This window comes from Lethenteron reissneri, chromosome 9 (assembly GCF_015708825.2).
Source record: "Lethenteron reissneri isolate LAM-NWPU_2019-01 chromosome 9, ASM1570882v1, whole genome shotgun sequence".
In the NCBI taxonomy this organism is placed as follows: Eukaryota; Metazoa; Chordata; class Hyperoartia; order Petromyzontiformes; family Petromyzontidae; genus Lethenteron; species Lethenteron reissneri.
Window position 1 is genome coordinate 569,691 of NC_083787.1, and position 14,005 is coordinate 583,695.

Consider the following 14,005-nt stretch of genomic DNA (forward strand, 5'->3'; position numbering starts at 1 on the left):
CGGAGGCCACCACTCGGTCTCGTTGTGATGCCTTCCCAGCCACGGATGACTTATGGGTTCGAGTGTGTTTGAGTGGTAAGAGTTGTCTTGAATAGTCAGTGTTCGGAGTCGATTCTTTATGTCAAACAGACGCCTGGTGGTCGTGTGGTGAGGGGGCGGTGCGCGTCATACGTATCAGGCGCTCTCCTGTCACCGTGGTGAATTGGCTCGGATGGCTGTTGATACGCTGTCGCAGTTCGGAACCCGGTCGGTAGGTGGCGCCCACAACTCGCTCGTAGCGTGCAGCGCTGGATCGTCGCCAAGTCGCGACGCTCACCACCGGCGGCAGCGGAGATCTCCGGCGGCAGCAGAGATTGACGAGCTGAAGATGAGTCGAGCCGACCCGCTGGTCGCAGCTCGCTCCTGAGTCGACCCTCCCGGTCGAGCTCGCTCCTGGGTCGACCCGCTGGTCGCCCTCGCTCCTGAGTCGACTCTCTGGTCGCACTCCTGAGTGGACCCGCTCTGGTCGCACTCGTTCCTGAGTCGACCCTCCCGGTCGAGCTTCTGAGTGGACCCTCCCGTCGCACTGGTTTCCAATGTTCAGGATCCGTTCCTTTATGCTGAAAAATCCCCCTGGATCCCGCCCACAAGGCGGGGCTTCCGATTTTTGCTGTGTCAGGATCTGTCCGTAGGCAGGTGTGTCCATGTGTGTGTCCGTATGTCCTTGTGTGCATCACTGACGGTATATTCCGTTGTCAACTCCCTCCATAAAACCCACGAGCAAACAACCAGATGTTACAAATTGTCTCGAAGTCGTCTCTCTGTCTGGGTGCAATTTATCTCTTGTCTGGCCTTCTTCATGAACCCAAAACACAGACGTTACAAATCGTCTCATAGGCGTCTTTGTTCGTGTTGCACAACCTGGAGGGGGGCAACACTCTCTCCGACCCGGCGCACAAAGAAATGGTTAAAAGTTTTAAGTTAACATTTGTCCCTTACTATTTCACAGTTATGATTCTGTATGTAACCTAAGGTCTGTCGTTTCCCATCGTGGTTCCCGACCCAAGTGTAGGTGTTTCCCCGAGCGTACACACACTCCTATCCCGCGCTGCGGGGATACAAAGACGGCCGGGATCTCCCTTTCTCTCCGACCCTGGGTTTAACATCGTTTTTTTTATTATGTATTTATATTCGACCTGGTGGTGATTCATCCCGTTATCCTGGCTTTTCCATAAGTTTTACTTTTGTCTTTCATGCATATACTTATTACTATTAATTTATTTCCGATATCTTAGGTTAAGGGGTAAGTTTCTTGATCCTAGGAATTCGTATTCCTTGGTGCCTGGATGGTTATATAAGCGGAATATAGTTTACGGTGAATAGCGTTAACATTGATGTTATGTGCGATATTATGTATTGTGATGTCTTTAACTTAACTTGTTTGTCAGGGCTTTACTGACACGAAGTTGCATTCCTAGCCCGCAGTCTTTGCCCCACCCTATCTCTGCTCGCCGTTGTTGTTGCCTGCCGTTAATTCAAGGCCTCATTAATTTCCGTCACCCCTGAGTAGGTGAGGGCGGTTGAACCTTGGAGTCAGTTCTGGTTTTTGTCTGCCTACTTCTTCTTGTGTCCCCTGACCCCGGGAGTTATTATTCTACTTTATGGCCTGTCGAAGCCCCACTCGCTGTTGCTGGGCTGGTGTTGTTCCCGGCTTTTTGCTTACGTTTGCAGTTCGCCGTGCTCTTGATTTCCTTCCCTCTTCAACCTTATATTGACTATTCGCTCCTGTCTGGGTGCGATTCAATTTTGACTTAGGAAGGTTCTGATTGTCATATGCTTCGGGTCGAATTGTATAGAAAGTATTGAAGTATGGAAATAACATTTCATATTGACTTAATGATGGTGATGGTTCAGTAGGCGTAACTTGTGACCTGGTTTAATTGGAGTGGGTGTGAATATCAATAACTTTAGCCTACTCTGTTGTTAAATTCCGACTTTAACGTTACTTTAATAGCAATACAGAATAATTGAGCTTTTTGTCTTAACTAGGCGAATGCGAACTTCTGGTGACCCCCGCAGCCGTGTTGTTCAGCTGGGTCTTGTGCCTTGAGAGATATACAACCCTCTTTTAAATCACCTCTCCCCCTGCCAACCTTCTGCTCTGGGAGTGTTTATTCTTGATTCCAGGTCCAAGGCCCCCTCACATCCAGACGCGCAGGGTTGTTTACATCAGCTCCCCCCCCTGTGCACGTGTTCTAACTAGCTCGGAATTCCTGAACACACAATCAGTGATGATTCCTGGCTTTCTGTGGTTGTGATTTAGACAAAGGCGCCTCTGTTTTCTTCCATTGCCTTTGAGTCGACACTGCCCTATTATTTGCCCATGTGCTGAGGTCATAGAATTCGTTTTGACTTCAGTAATATTAACATTCAGTATTGGATTAGCAAATGGGCAATGGTTCATTGATGTAGCTCGCAGCCTGGTCTCCAATTTGAGCGAGCGCGAGGATCGATAATTTAGCCTACTCTGTTGTTGAATTTCGAATTTTGACGTTACTTTAAAACCATGCAGGATGATTGGGCTTTTGCCTTAACTATGTCTGGCTGACACTCCCACTGTCTCTGCCGCCTGCACGGGTGACATGTGCCCGTTCATCAGGCCTTATCTTCCCTTGAAGCAACGTTGTAAATTCTGCCATCCTAGCCCTCCTCCGGTTCATTACTTAACAACACCTGGTGTTTTGCAGTTTGCTGCGCTTGGTGTGTTTCACTCATTAAAAAAAACAAGTAAAAAGATAATATATAAAAATCATCAAATATTATTAATCTCAATTATGGAAGAAGGGTTAGTATACAACACCTGGGTCACCAAATTGGCAAAGCAAAATATTTAAAATGAAGTACAGTAATGAAACAAACGGAAATGAAAGACAATAGTTACATGAGAAATGTAAAATATTCTACAACATGAATCAATGTTCATTAATGCATTACCTGTCGCTTAAGTCGGCTCCAGCAGATTATTTTTAGTATGATCATAGTAAAATTATAATTAAGTTAGTGAAACATATAAGGGTGATTATTGTACTTTTCGGTAAATAAACAAGAATATACCAGACCAATGTAATTACAAGTGAAGTTCTAAATAATCGACAGCTCAGCATCAAGTTGTGATTTATATGGGACAGTCACCAAGGACATTGTTGAAGCAATGGGATTCCGGGTCTATGGGGCACGAATAGAGAATGAATGAGGACCACGCGAGTTGTTTAATCTCTGCACAAAGTAACTCCAAACGGCCCCCATGACCTGCACAGCCGCATAGAGGCCCTCCTTCAGCAGTGGATTGACAATAGGGTTGTACACGTGTACAAATGTAATACATGGTGCATGGATTGTTATGGTAACACTGCAGGGCAGCACATGTAGAGAGAATAGGGGTTGTATTGCATTGTGTGGAGTCTTTGCACAGAAGCAGCACACCTCGGCTGCCCTGTCGGCAGACCCCACCTAACCTCAATCTTGTGACACGGGGGGGTCGGCTCGTGGGGAGAGGCCACGAGCCGTTCATCCTGACGTCACGTACTTCACAGCCACTGTGCAAAGCCCTGCAGCCAATGTGATGCAGCATAAGTAATATCAAGATTCACTGCTTGGTGTAACTACTATGAGTGTTCTTCTTTGGTTCTTTCGGTTAAGTCACGTCTAAAGATAAAATAATAAATTAAAATAAAAGCATATGAGTGCTTTAAACCTAATGTGAAGCTTTTAAATGTGTCACGGAAAAAATGTGGAAATGTTTATCTATCAACTCTGCTTTCACAACCATCTGGTGTCCGTTGTGTAGCTTAAACTCCATGCTTATTTTAATTGTGGTGCAATCTGTGAGCTCAGATCACAAAAATGTACCCATGAACGATATGTGGAATAAACAGAAACTATATCCGAGATCATTTCAAAAAAAAATAAACGTCTTTATCAACACTGCAGTGGGGGTGGGGGTTATGTTTGCACATTCCCTGCCAACAACTTCTAATGCCTTTGCAGACCAGCCTGCGCTTGGCTGGCCATGCACATGCAATACAATGCTATAGGCAGAGCGCGAAAGCGCCGATGACAACAAGCACCACGACATTCGCGTGGATCCAGGGGCAAGAAGGTGAGGCGACTCACATTCGCGGAGTGCCGTCTCTGTACGTGTCCCTGCAGCTTGTACTTGTCGGCTGTGGCGAAGGTGCAGCCAGGCTCACTGCAGCTCATTTGCTGCTGGCCGTGCTTGAGCGTCTCGTGCCGCTTGAGTCCGTTCTTGGTGGCAGACGAGTAGTCGCACTGCGTGCAAACGTAGGGGTGCTCGCGCGTGTGTGTCCGCAAGTGCATGTCCAACATGCCCTGGTACCAGAAGAGCTTCCCTGCATAGGTGGGCGGTACAGAAAACATAACATATACATTTCGAATTATAAAAATAATTACTTGTTCAAGTCCTATTCACACGGTGTTTATTCATATAAAATGTCACGATATATAGCAAGAATCGGGATAAAATTCGAGTAATAAAACATTAGCACAAAGGATTTTGTAATTAATGTAAATAAACGAGCGATGCCTTATGTTAACAGGACGCATATTTTTCTCCAGTTCCAGTTTTTTTTAATCACACACAACCATAATTCCGCATAAAATGAGTATGGTGAGGCTATGAAGTGACAATATGTTATGACCGGTGAGCATACCACAATGTTCACACTCCAGGTCTCCGAACTCTCGTCTCAGCTTCTCGTACACAGCGCGGCTGAGGGACCTCTTCGGCAGCTCACTGAAGATCAAATCAAAAGCGGACAACCCCTCTTGTGCGCCATCAATGTCCTTGGCCATGCTGAAACATTCAGACTCGGGTCCCACGACGGATGAACCTGGCTCCAGGTCACTGCTGCTCGTCGCTGCAGCCTCGCAGCACTCCAGGTCTGCTTTGCTCTGCAGGTGATCGTTCTCCCCGCTCGTCTGTAAGCCAACGTTCAACAGCAATGCCCCGTCGCCATCCTGGCCGAGCTTTTCGCCGTCCGCTGCATTGTAGAGCGACGTTTGAGGGTCCTGAATTAGCGTCTGGTCGTCCTTTTGATCCCTGGTGTCGGGCTGCTCGGCATCGGCCGAATCCTCACCGATGCCAGGCTCCACGAGGTAGAAGCTCCGACCGAGGGATTCGTCGAAGAGGGCGTCGGACGCGAAGCGTGGATCATCGGCATGCTGCTTGGCCAGGTGCGATCGGAGCCAGGCCGCGCTCACAAACTTACAGGTGCAAACCGCGCACGTGTACACCATGCGGTGCCTGCCACGTTCAGAGAAAATCATTGATGAATGTCACGGGTGTCCAAAGTTAAATCGACACTATTGATATAACATCGATATTTATGCTGTGCACAAGGATATCGCAAAATGGCCAACGCAAAAACTACATTTTAGTATTAAAATAAGCCGTAGTATCTAAATGCTGCTTAATATCCTTTTGTTAGAAAACAGTTAACATCAACACATAAAGCAGAACTCGGAAAGATATATGTTACAGCATCTTATTCATGTTTCCTATGTCTCATGGAGGTGCTTTGTGAAGTAATGATTATGTAAAGAGGACTTGTAATCCAGTAGTTGCTGGTTCGATTCAGTCTGCTGGCATGGCAGTTGTAACAATGTCCAAGTTTCCTAAATCCTCCCATCTCTGCCCACCCAGCAGTATAAATGGGCACACCAATTTGTCTATCAGCAGGTCGCGTGTGGTCGGGTAAAATGGGGGCATTCCCATCTCTTTCAAGAATCTTGCCCAGTGTAGAAGAGTGACCCAAAAATTCCTTCCAATGGCAACCCTTCTGCCAGCAGTGGGAGAAAGCGGGTTATTGCAGGGCTGCACTTTGCCTCTTTGATCGCAGGCGGCAACAACGTGGCTTAAAGGAGAGGGACGGCCACTTGCCTGTGCACGTGGGCCTTGAGCACCGACAGGCGGGATGCCGCGTAGCTGCAGAGGTGGCACGAGAGCGTGTGGTGCACGCCGGGCTCGGCGTGGGTGAGCCGGTGCTGGTCACGGGCGTACTGCGTCTTAAAGGCGTGGCCGCACACGGGGCACGTGTAGAGCAGCTGGCGCCGGCCCTCGCGCGTGCGCAGCCTCAGCTCGGCATAAGCCACGCGCACCTTTTCATCCTGCTGGTCGTGGGTCTGCTCCAGGTGCTTCAGCAAGTTCTTCACTTCGGTGTAGCTGCCGTGCACAACAATTGTTGCCATCACTACTGTCATCACTAACCTGAATGTTATCCTTCACATTCGAAGCGCAGAATTCAGGGATGGGGAAGCTATGGCTCGCAAGCAGAATGATTTCATGCAGCTCGCGGATATATGGTCGTGGGCCACTCAAACGTTAAACGAGAAACACTTCTGAAAGCTCACATGCATAAAAAGGGTGTATTCATGTCACACAGCGTGTTACATCTACATTGTTCTAAAATATCGGTGGCTAGGAGATTTTAGCTACCTTGCCTGGTATACAAAAGGTCGTGGGATCGAACCCGACCCTAATGCCTGTAAATTTGGAGTTTGCATGTTCTCCCCGTGGTCGTGTGAATTTTTCTCCGGGTCCTCCGGTTTTTCCCTCCACATTTATAAACACGCATTAAGAGTATTTGGCTGCTATAAACTTTAACACGATAAGCCACTTCATTTGGCTATCATTTGTGGCCAAGTTGCTTCTGAAAAAGAGCTATAGAGCTCAGTGGGCCTCACCTGGTCAAATAAAAGTTTGTTTTAAGTTTACATCCGCATACCGCATCCTGCAGAAGGAGCAGGCGTGCTTCACCCGCTGGTGCACGCGCTCCATGTGCACGCGCAGGTGTCCTCGGTTGCGGCAGGTAAAGGGGCACTTCTCACAGCTGAAGGCTTCGCCCGTGTGCTTGCGAATGTGCACCACCAAGTTGGCCTGCGCACGCCATCGGCAAACGATCAATGTCACTCATCGTAGGTTTTTAAGAGAACTCTAAAAGTCTACTTATCGTTATGCTCGGGAATTATAACATACCTCCAGTCTGTCTGGCAGAGGTCACTTCACACGTAGAAAATTCAAATACCGCAAACACAGCTTACTGCTATAGCTGATTTGTTTAGTTGTTTTGGCCAAGATTAACAAATAAACATTTGTATTTACAATATGTAGCATTGCCACACATGCTATAAAACGCACGTCTGTGGGTGTATGTTCACGCACTTGCCTCTGTTTTAACTTGCATATGTCACAGTGCGTGTGTTTGTGAGCTTTCTGTGCGAAGATTTTTCTTGTAAAGTCAAATTCTCCAACAAAATGGAGGCTTCATTAATGAACTGGATTTTGAGTGATTTGGTGGTAAACTACAGTTACCTTGATGGCACTGGCATAGTCACAGTCAGGGCACTTATACGGCTTCTCCTGGGTGTGGACACGCAGATGGACCTGCAGCGAATACTTAAACTTGAAGACCTTTCCACAGTACTCGCACGAGAAGATCTTCAGACTGTTTGCCCTGCAGCGGAAGTGTGGAGCAGATTGGGGATAGCGCGTATGTTTTAACCGTGTAATGAGCGACTTCCACGACACGTCGTGTAGAGGGTACTTCTTCTTTATTACTCACACTGGGCACAACACAGGCCAACACGTGTTCTTCCTCACACTGAGTATAACTCGAGGTATTAACACCTCTACTGGCTACACACACATCCTGCCCCTTTGTCTGCAGAACTCCACCACTGCTCACCCCAAGAGGGCCCGACCAGCAAGCTCTTCAACTATCTCCGGTACATTTTATCTTATTATTCATGATGAGATATAATGTATGTTAACTTATAATGTGCTTTTTTGTACACTTCATGACATTTAGTCACAAATTAGTATTCTAGAAATGTTGACTCGAAACGCAACCCCTGATTTTAACAACATCTGTGGGATATTAGAGTTTACTTCAAGTAATTTCGAGTGAAGCAGCATTTCCCAGGAACACATCCCTTATGTATAGCATGGGATTCCTGTATAGGCAGTATAAGCATATGGACCAAAACGTGTTCATTGTGCTGCGAGGCACTTGCCTCGTGATGTTGTTTTGTCCGGTGCAGAGCTGTGAGATGGAGTACTCCTGGAAGCCTCGTTCCTTGGCAGCTTCCATGGCGGCAGGCTGCATCACCGTGTCAGCTGACTCCTCTGGGCCAGGTGCTGGCACGGTCCTTGCTGCATCCATTTTTTGGCAATAATGGCATTTCAACAACACGGTTACTTCACTACAATGCAGACTATTGCTTTTTTCATCTCCAAAAATAAGCTTGCTCCTCTGCAATGACAGTGATGCGGTGAGTATAACGTGGTTTTTGTGCCCAACATATAATTATACTCCTCATGTTCTTCATCAACATTGCTTTTATATGTAGTACTATCCCCCTTTACGTCTCCCCTTTTGCACTGCCCTGCAAATGCATCAGGGGGCAGTGGGTATGAGCTGTTGAGGCCTCAATAGATGATCAACATGTTCACCATAGCTCCCAGATGTTTTGAAACTTTACTACAAAGTGTTGTTCATGGATGAATAAGGGTTTCTGTTGCAAGGTAGCTCGAGTGGTGAAAGTGGATTTGTTTATTTATTGTGCTTGTGCACCACTGCCAATGCAGTTTCTTAATATTATAGAACACAGTATAATAAAATGGTTGTCTAATTTCGGTAGTACTTCCGTCTGTAAAAGGGCACGAGATACAAGTCCGAGGCGCACCTGATACGGCCTCCTGGGGCATCAGCAGCAAGCCAGCAGGCGCATTGCTCTCCTCGGTAGGTGCAGTCGAGTCTTCGTGCACTACTTTCTGAATGTTCGCTGGCTCTGCTTGTTCCGTGTCTCCTTTTATGTTATGTTGCTCATTTCGTTCTCCAGAGTCTGCCACCTCTGCAGGCATAGAGGCACCTGCATCATAACAAGAAGAACCATGCTGCTTCTTAACAGAGTACAATACTCGATCAAGTAACAAGTATGTTAAACGTGTAATAGCACCCTATTATAATAAAACACAAACACGTTATAGTAGAGGGCAGCATTTACCTTTCTCCCTCCTCTCCTCTGCATCATCTCTGTCCTCGCCCACAAGTGGCATGCAGCGATGCTTTCTCAGCTGACGTTGATTGGAGAATCTGCGCCGGCATTTCCCACAATTCATTTGGTCGTGAGCCACTTGCTCCTCAGGCTCGGGCTCTCTGTCTGGGTTGTTGTTTACTGGGCCCCCTTCACCACCACAGTCAATGTCAACCTGGAGCTCTTCTGTTCCTACAGTGCTTGCAGGATTACTCTTTTCAGAGTGGGTCTTAGCCTTCGTATTGTCATCAACCTCGGAGGCATCTGAAGCATCAACGCTGGACTTCTTGCGTGACCCTTTAGGCCGTCCCCTCTTTTTCTTCACCTCTGTAAATCCAGAGACAAGCCACACCACTCCCAATTACTGCAAAGTAACTTTTGACTTATCTGATTAGTTAAAAGAAAATTGCAACCACTTTTACACTCTAAAGAGCTGTTATTGTACGATATATTCACTGAAATTTAAATTTTAAGCATTAATACGATGCTGCTTATTGTATCGATTGCAATAATGTTTAAGCCTACCCAGCTGCCCAGAATTCGCAACTCCGGCTTCGGACAGAGGCTGGAGAAGAATGACGATGGTGCCAGGAGGCTCATCTTCTCCTGGGTGGCACTCGGTCACGTGTGACAGGAGTCGGGTCTTGTTGGGTGAGAACTGGTTACACAACCGGCACATGTACAGGGCTCCATCTGCAACGAAAGTCCCTCAAGCTTTAGGATTCGGCACGCCGACAATGCTGTAATGTCCATCGTGCCTCACAATGAAATACACGTGCCTACACGTTCTCTAAATGTACTCATTTAACCAGGAACGCCACACCGAGTAGTCGGACACTTTTTAAGGAGGGTCCTGCATTGAGTCCTTGTTTCAAGGCGTTTTCAGCCGATGAACGCGTTATTAGACAAGTGGGAGGAAAGTGGAGCAGCCAGAGCAGGGGGCAACACTGTCCACGTACACATGGAAACTGAGAGCGACGATTTAACCTGCTGGACTTCCTGCTCCTGGCGAGCCAGTGTGGCATCTGGACGCCCACTGGGAGTTTCACAACACAAACTGCGGGATGACACATTGACACGCGTGCGCGCCACCACCGCTCCGCATCCCAATGTGTTCTCAAAAACTAAACAGCACACTTCGATACACGAACCACATTTGATTGGGAGGGTTGGGGGGGGCAGATTGAGATAGGGCGGTAATTGTTTGGGTCGTTTGGAGCGCCACATTTATGACGAGGGCGCATGAGCAGTTTCCATTCAGGAGGGTGGATGCCTCTGGAATGGATATGCTAAATGTATGATGGGCTACAGGTTTTTCAGTGACGTTACCCACAATGTGGAGGGCAAATGCGGGCAGGAAGCCATTGTTACCATTACAAAGGAAAGTGTTTTTTTATTTGTACGTTTGCTGTATGTATGTTTGCTGTATGTATGTTTGCTGTATGTATGTTTGCTGTATGTATGTTTGCTGTATGTATGTTTGCTGTATGTATGTTTGCATGTTTGCTGTATGTATGTTTGCTGTATGTATGTTTACTTTATGTATGTTTGCTGTATGTTTACTGTATGTTTGCTGTATGTATGTTTGCTGTATGTATGCTGTATGTTTGCTGTATGTTTGCTGTATGTATGTTTGCTGTATGTATGTTTGCTGTATGTATGTTTGCTGTATGTATGTTTGCTGTATGTTTACTGTATGTTTGCTGTATGTATGTTTGCTGTATGTATGCTGTATGTATGTTTGCTGTATGTATGTTTGCTGTATGTTTGCTGTATGTATGTTTGCTGTATGTATGTTTGCTGTATGTATGTTTGCTGTTTGTATGTTTGCTGTATGTCGGACAGTAAGTCGCCAACCCTGCGAATTGGAGGTGAGTGGAGAAACAAGGACAGGACTTCAGACACCGAGATTGGGAGGAAATTAAATTGCTGAGGTTGTTTTTGACAGTTGTTTCCTTGGTCGATTTAAAATAGCACATTTAAGAAAATTCACCAAACTGGGTTGTTAAACCCCAGTGGTGGCACTGATAAATACAAATCTCAATTATGAACACCGCAGCACATTCAGCGCACACGGAGTGTTGTAATAATTTTGCATAATCCCACTCCAGAATTAAAATGGTAATATTCACGGTCAGACTTTAAAAAAGAATCCCCCAATGAAACACAACACGAACAAACAGTGCACGTGTAGCCGTGCACTGTGGCCGTGCCCTCCCGCCTGCCCCAACACACGCGGGCCACTTGTAGCGACATTACAACGCGGCACAGTGGCCAGACGCGCGCCCCGAGTCGCCCCGAGTCGCCACGCTGCGCAACGTTCGCGAACTGCGAACTCAGCCGGAGCGAGGAGAGGGCTCCTACTGCTGCTACTGCTGCTGCTTCTCTCGTCTACTGCTGCTTCTCTCGTCTGCTGCTGCTGCTTCTCTCGTCTGCTGCTGCTGCTTCTCTCGTCTACTGCTGCTGCTGTTTCTCTCGTCTACTGCTGCTTCTCTCGTCTACTGCTGCTTCTCTCGTCTGCTGCTGCTGCTGCTTCTCTCGTCTACTGCTGTTTCTCTCGTCTACTGCTGCTTCTCTCGTCTACTGCTGCTTCTCTCGTCTACTGCTGCTGCTGCTTCTCTCGTCTACTGCTGCTTCTCTCGTCTACTGCTGCTGCTGCTGCTGCTTCTCTCGTCTACTGCTGCTGCTGCTTCTCTCGTCTACTGCTGCTTCTCTCGTCTACTGCTGCTTCTCTCGTCTACTGCTGCTGCTGCTTCTCTCGTCTACTGCTGTTTCTCTCGTCTACTGCTGCTTCTCTCGTCTACTGCTGCTTCTCTCGTCTACTGCTGCTTCTCTCGTCTGCTGCTGCTGCTGCTTCTCTCGTCTACTGCTGTTTCTCTCGTCTACTGCTGCTTCTCTCGTCTACTGCTGCTTCTCTCGTCTACTGCTGCTTCTCTCGTCTGCTGCTGCTGCTGCTTCTCTCGTCTGCTGCTGCTGCTGCTTCTCTCGTCTACTGCTGCTTCTCTCGTCTACTGCTGCTTCTCTCGTCTACTGCTGCTTCTCTCGTCTACTGCTGCTTCTCTTGTCTACTGCTGCTGCTGCTTCTCTCGTCTGCTGCTGCTTCTCTCGTCTACTGCTGCTTCTCTCGTCTACTGCTGCTTCTCTCGTCTACTGCTGCTGCTGCTTCTCTCGTCTACTGCTGCTTCTCTCGTCTACTGCTGCTTCTCTTGTCTACTGCTGCTGCTGCTTCTCTCGTCTACTGCTGCTTCTCTCGTCTGCTGCTGCTTCTCTCGTCTACTGCTGCTGCTGCTTCTCTCGTCTACTGCTGCTTCTCTCGTCTACTGCTGCTGCTGCTTCTCTCGTCTACTGCTGCTTCTCTCGTCTACTGCTGCTTCTCTTGTCTACTGCTGCTGCTGCTTCTCTCGTCTACTGCTGCTTCTCTCGTCTGCTGCTGCTGCTGCTTCTCTCGTCTGCTGCTGCTTCTCTCGTCTACTGCTGCTGCTGCTTCTCTCGTCTACTGCTGCTTCTCTCGTCTACTGCTGCTTCTCTCGTCTACTGCTGCTGCTGCTTCTCTCGTCTACTGCTGCTTCTCTCGTCTACTGCTGCTTCTCTCGTCTACTGCTGCTGCTGCTTCTCTCGTCTACTGCTGCTTCTCTCGTCTATTGCTGCTGCCGCTTCTCTTGTCTACTGCTGCTGCTGCTTCTCTCGTCTGCTGCTGCTTCTGCTGCTCCCAGTGAGTGGCCCAGTAGCCGACCCAGTCGCCCGTTTGCGCGGCCACCAGTTCCTGCCGCCGCCGCCGCCTTCTCCACTCACCTGAGGCCATCGCGAGATATCCCCCAAGCACGGCGACGGTTCTATTTCAAAATGAGTTTCGAGAATAATTTTTCCGCCCAACTACTTTCCCTTTTACGCGGATATTTCGCGCTCTTTTTTTGGGCTCATCTCGACGAATCTGCTCGCTTCAAACGAGAGGAGGTTAAACATGGCCGATGGACGCGCGGAGGGGGTGGGGGGAACGCAACCGGAGAGTGGGCGGGGCGAAGACGACGACGAACACCGGCGGCCATCTTACTGCGGGGTAGCGCGTCGTCAGGCGGCCATCTTACTGCGGGGTAACGCGTCGTCAGGCGGCCATCTTACTGCAGGCAAGCGCGTCGTCAGGCGGCCATCTTACTGCGGGCGAGCGCGTCGTCAGGCGGCCATCTAACTGCGGGGTAGCGCGTCGTCAGGCGGCCATCTTACTGCGGGGTAGCGCGTCGTCAGGCGGCCATCTTACTGCGGGGTAGCGCGTCGTCAGGCGGCCATCTTACTGCGGGGTAGCGCATCGTCAGGCGGCCATCTTACTGCATGCAAGCGCGTCGTCAGGCGGCCATCTTACTGCGGGGTAGCGCGTCGTCAGGCGGCCATCTTACTGCGGGTAGCACGTCGTCAGGCGGCCATCATGCCTAGGGGTAGCCCGTCGTCAGGCGGCCATCTTACTGCGGGGTAGCGCGTCGTCAGGCGTCCATCATGCCTAGGGGTAGCCCGTTGATAGGCGGCCATCTTACTGCGGGGTAGCGCGTCGTCAGGCGGCCATCTTACTGCGGGGTATCGCGTCGTCAGGCGGCCATCTTACTGCGGGGTAGCGCGTCGTCAGGCGGCCATCTTACTGCGGGGTAGCGCGTCGTCAGGCGACCATCATGCCTAGGGGTAGCCCGTCGATAGGCGGCCATCTTACTGCGGGTAGCGCGTCGTCAGGCGGCCATCTTACTGCGGGTTAGCGCGTCGTCAGGCGGCCATCTTACTGCGGGGTAGCGCGTCGTCAGGCGGCCATTTTACTGCAGGCAAGCGCGTCGTCAGGCGGCCATCTTACTGCGGGATAGCGCGTCGTCAGGCGGCCATCTTACAGCGGGGTAGCGCGTCGTCAGGCGGCCATCTTACCGCGGGGTAGCGC

At 49.1% G+C, this 14,005-nt stretch overlaps 1 protein-coding gene across 3 annotated transcripts in view; it reads right to left on the bottom strand.

Moving 5' to 3' along the window:
- The window catches only part of ZFAT (zinc finger and AT-hook domain containing), a 32,038-nt gene extending 18,973 nt beyond the window's left edge, over positions 1-13,065 (bottom strand). Inside the window, exons 1-10 of one of the 3 annotated variants that reach the window (XM_061548549.1) lie at positions 12,886-13,065; positions 9,619-9,786; positions 9,064-9,420; positions 8,743-8,910; positions 8,071-8,209; positions 7,370-7,511; positions 6,783-6,934; positions 5,939-6,220; positions 4,710-5,302; positions 4,153-4,388 (exon numbers count right to left, since the gene is read on the bottom strand). In XM_061548549.1, coding sequence (XP_061404533.1) covers positions 4,153-4,388; positions 4,710-5,302; positions 5,939-6,220; positions 6,783-6,934; positions 7,370-7,511; positions 8,071-8,209; positions 8,743-8,910; positions 9,064-9,420; positions 9,619-9,786; positions 12,886-12,895 — 2,247 coding nt within the window. In that variant the 5' untranslated portion in view covers positions 12,896-13,065. Of the gene's footprint in view, positions 1-4,152; positions 4,389-4,709; positions 5,303-5,938; positions 6,221-6,782; positions 6,935-7,369; positions 7,512-8,070; positions 8,210-8,742; positions 8,929-9,063; positions 9,421-9,618; positions 9,787-10,950; positions 11,553-12,885 lie in introns of those variants that run through there. The other 2 variants (XM_061548548.1, XM_061548550.1) reach the window with 2 other exon arrangements.
- Positions 13,066-14,005: the final 940 nt, after the last annotated feature.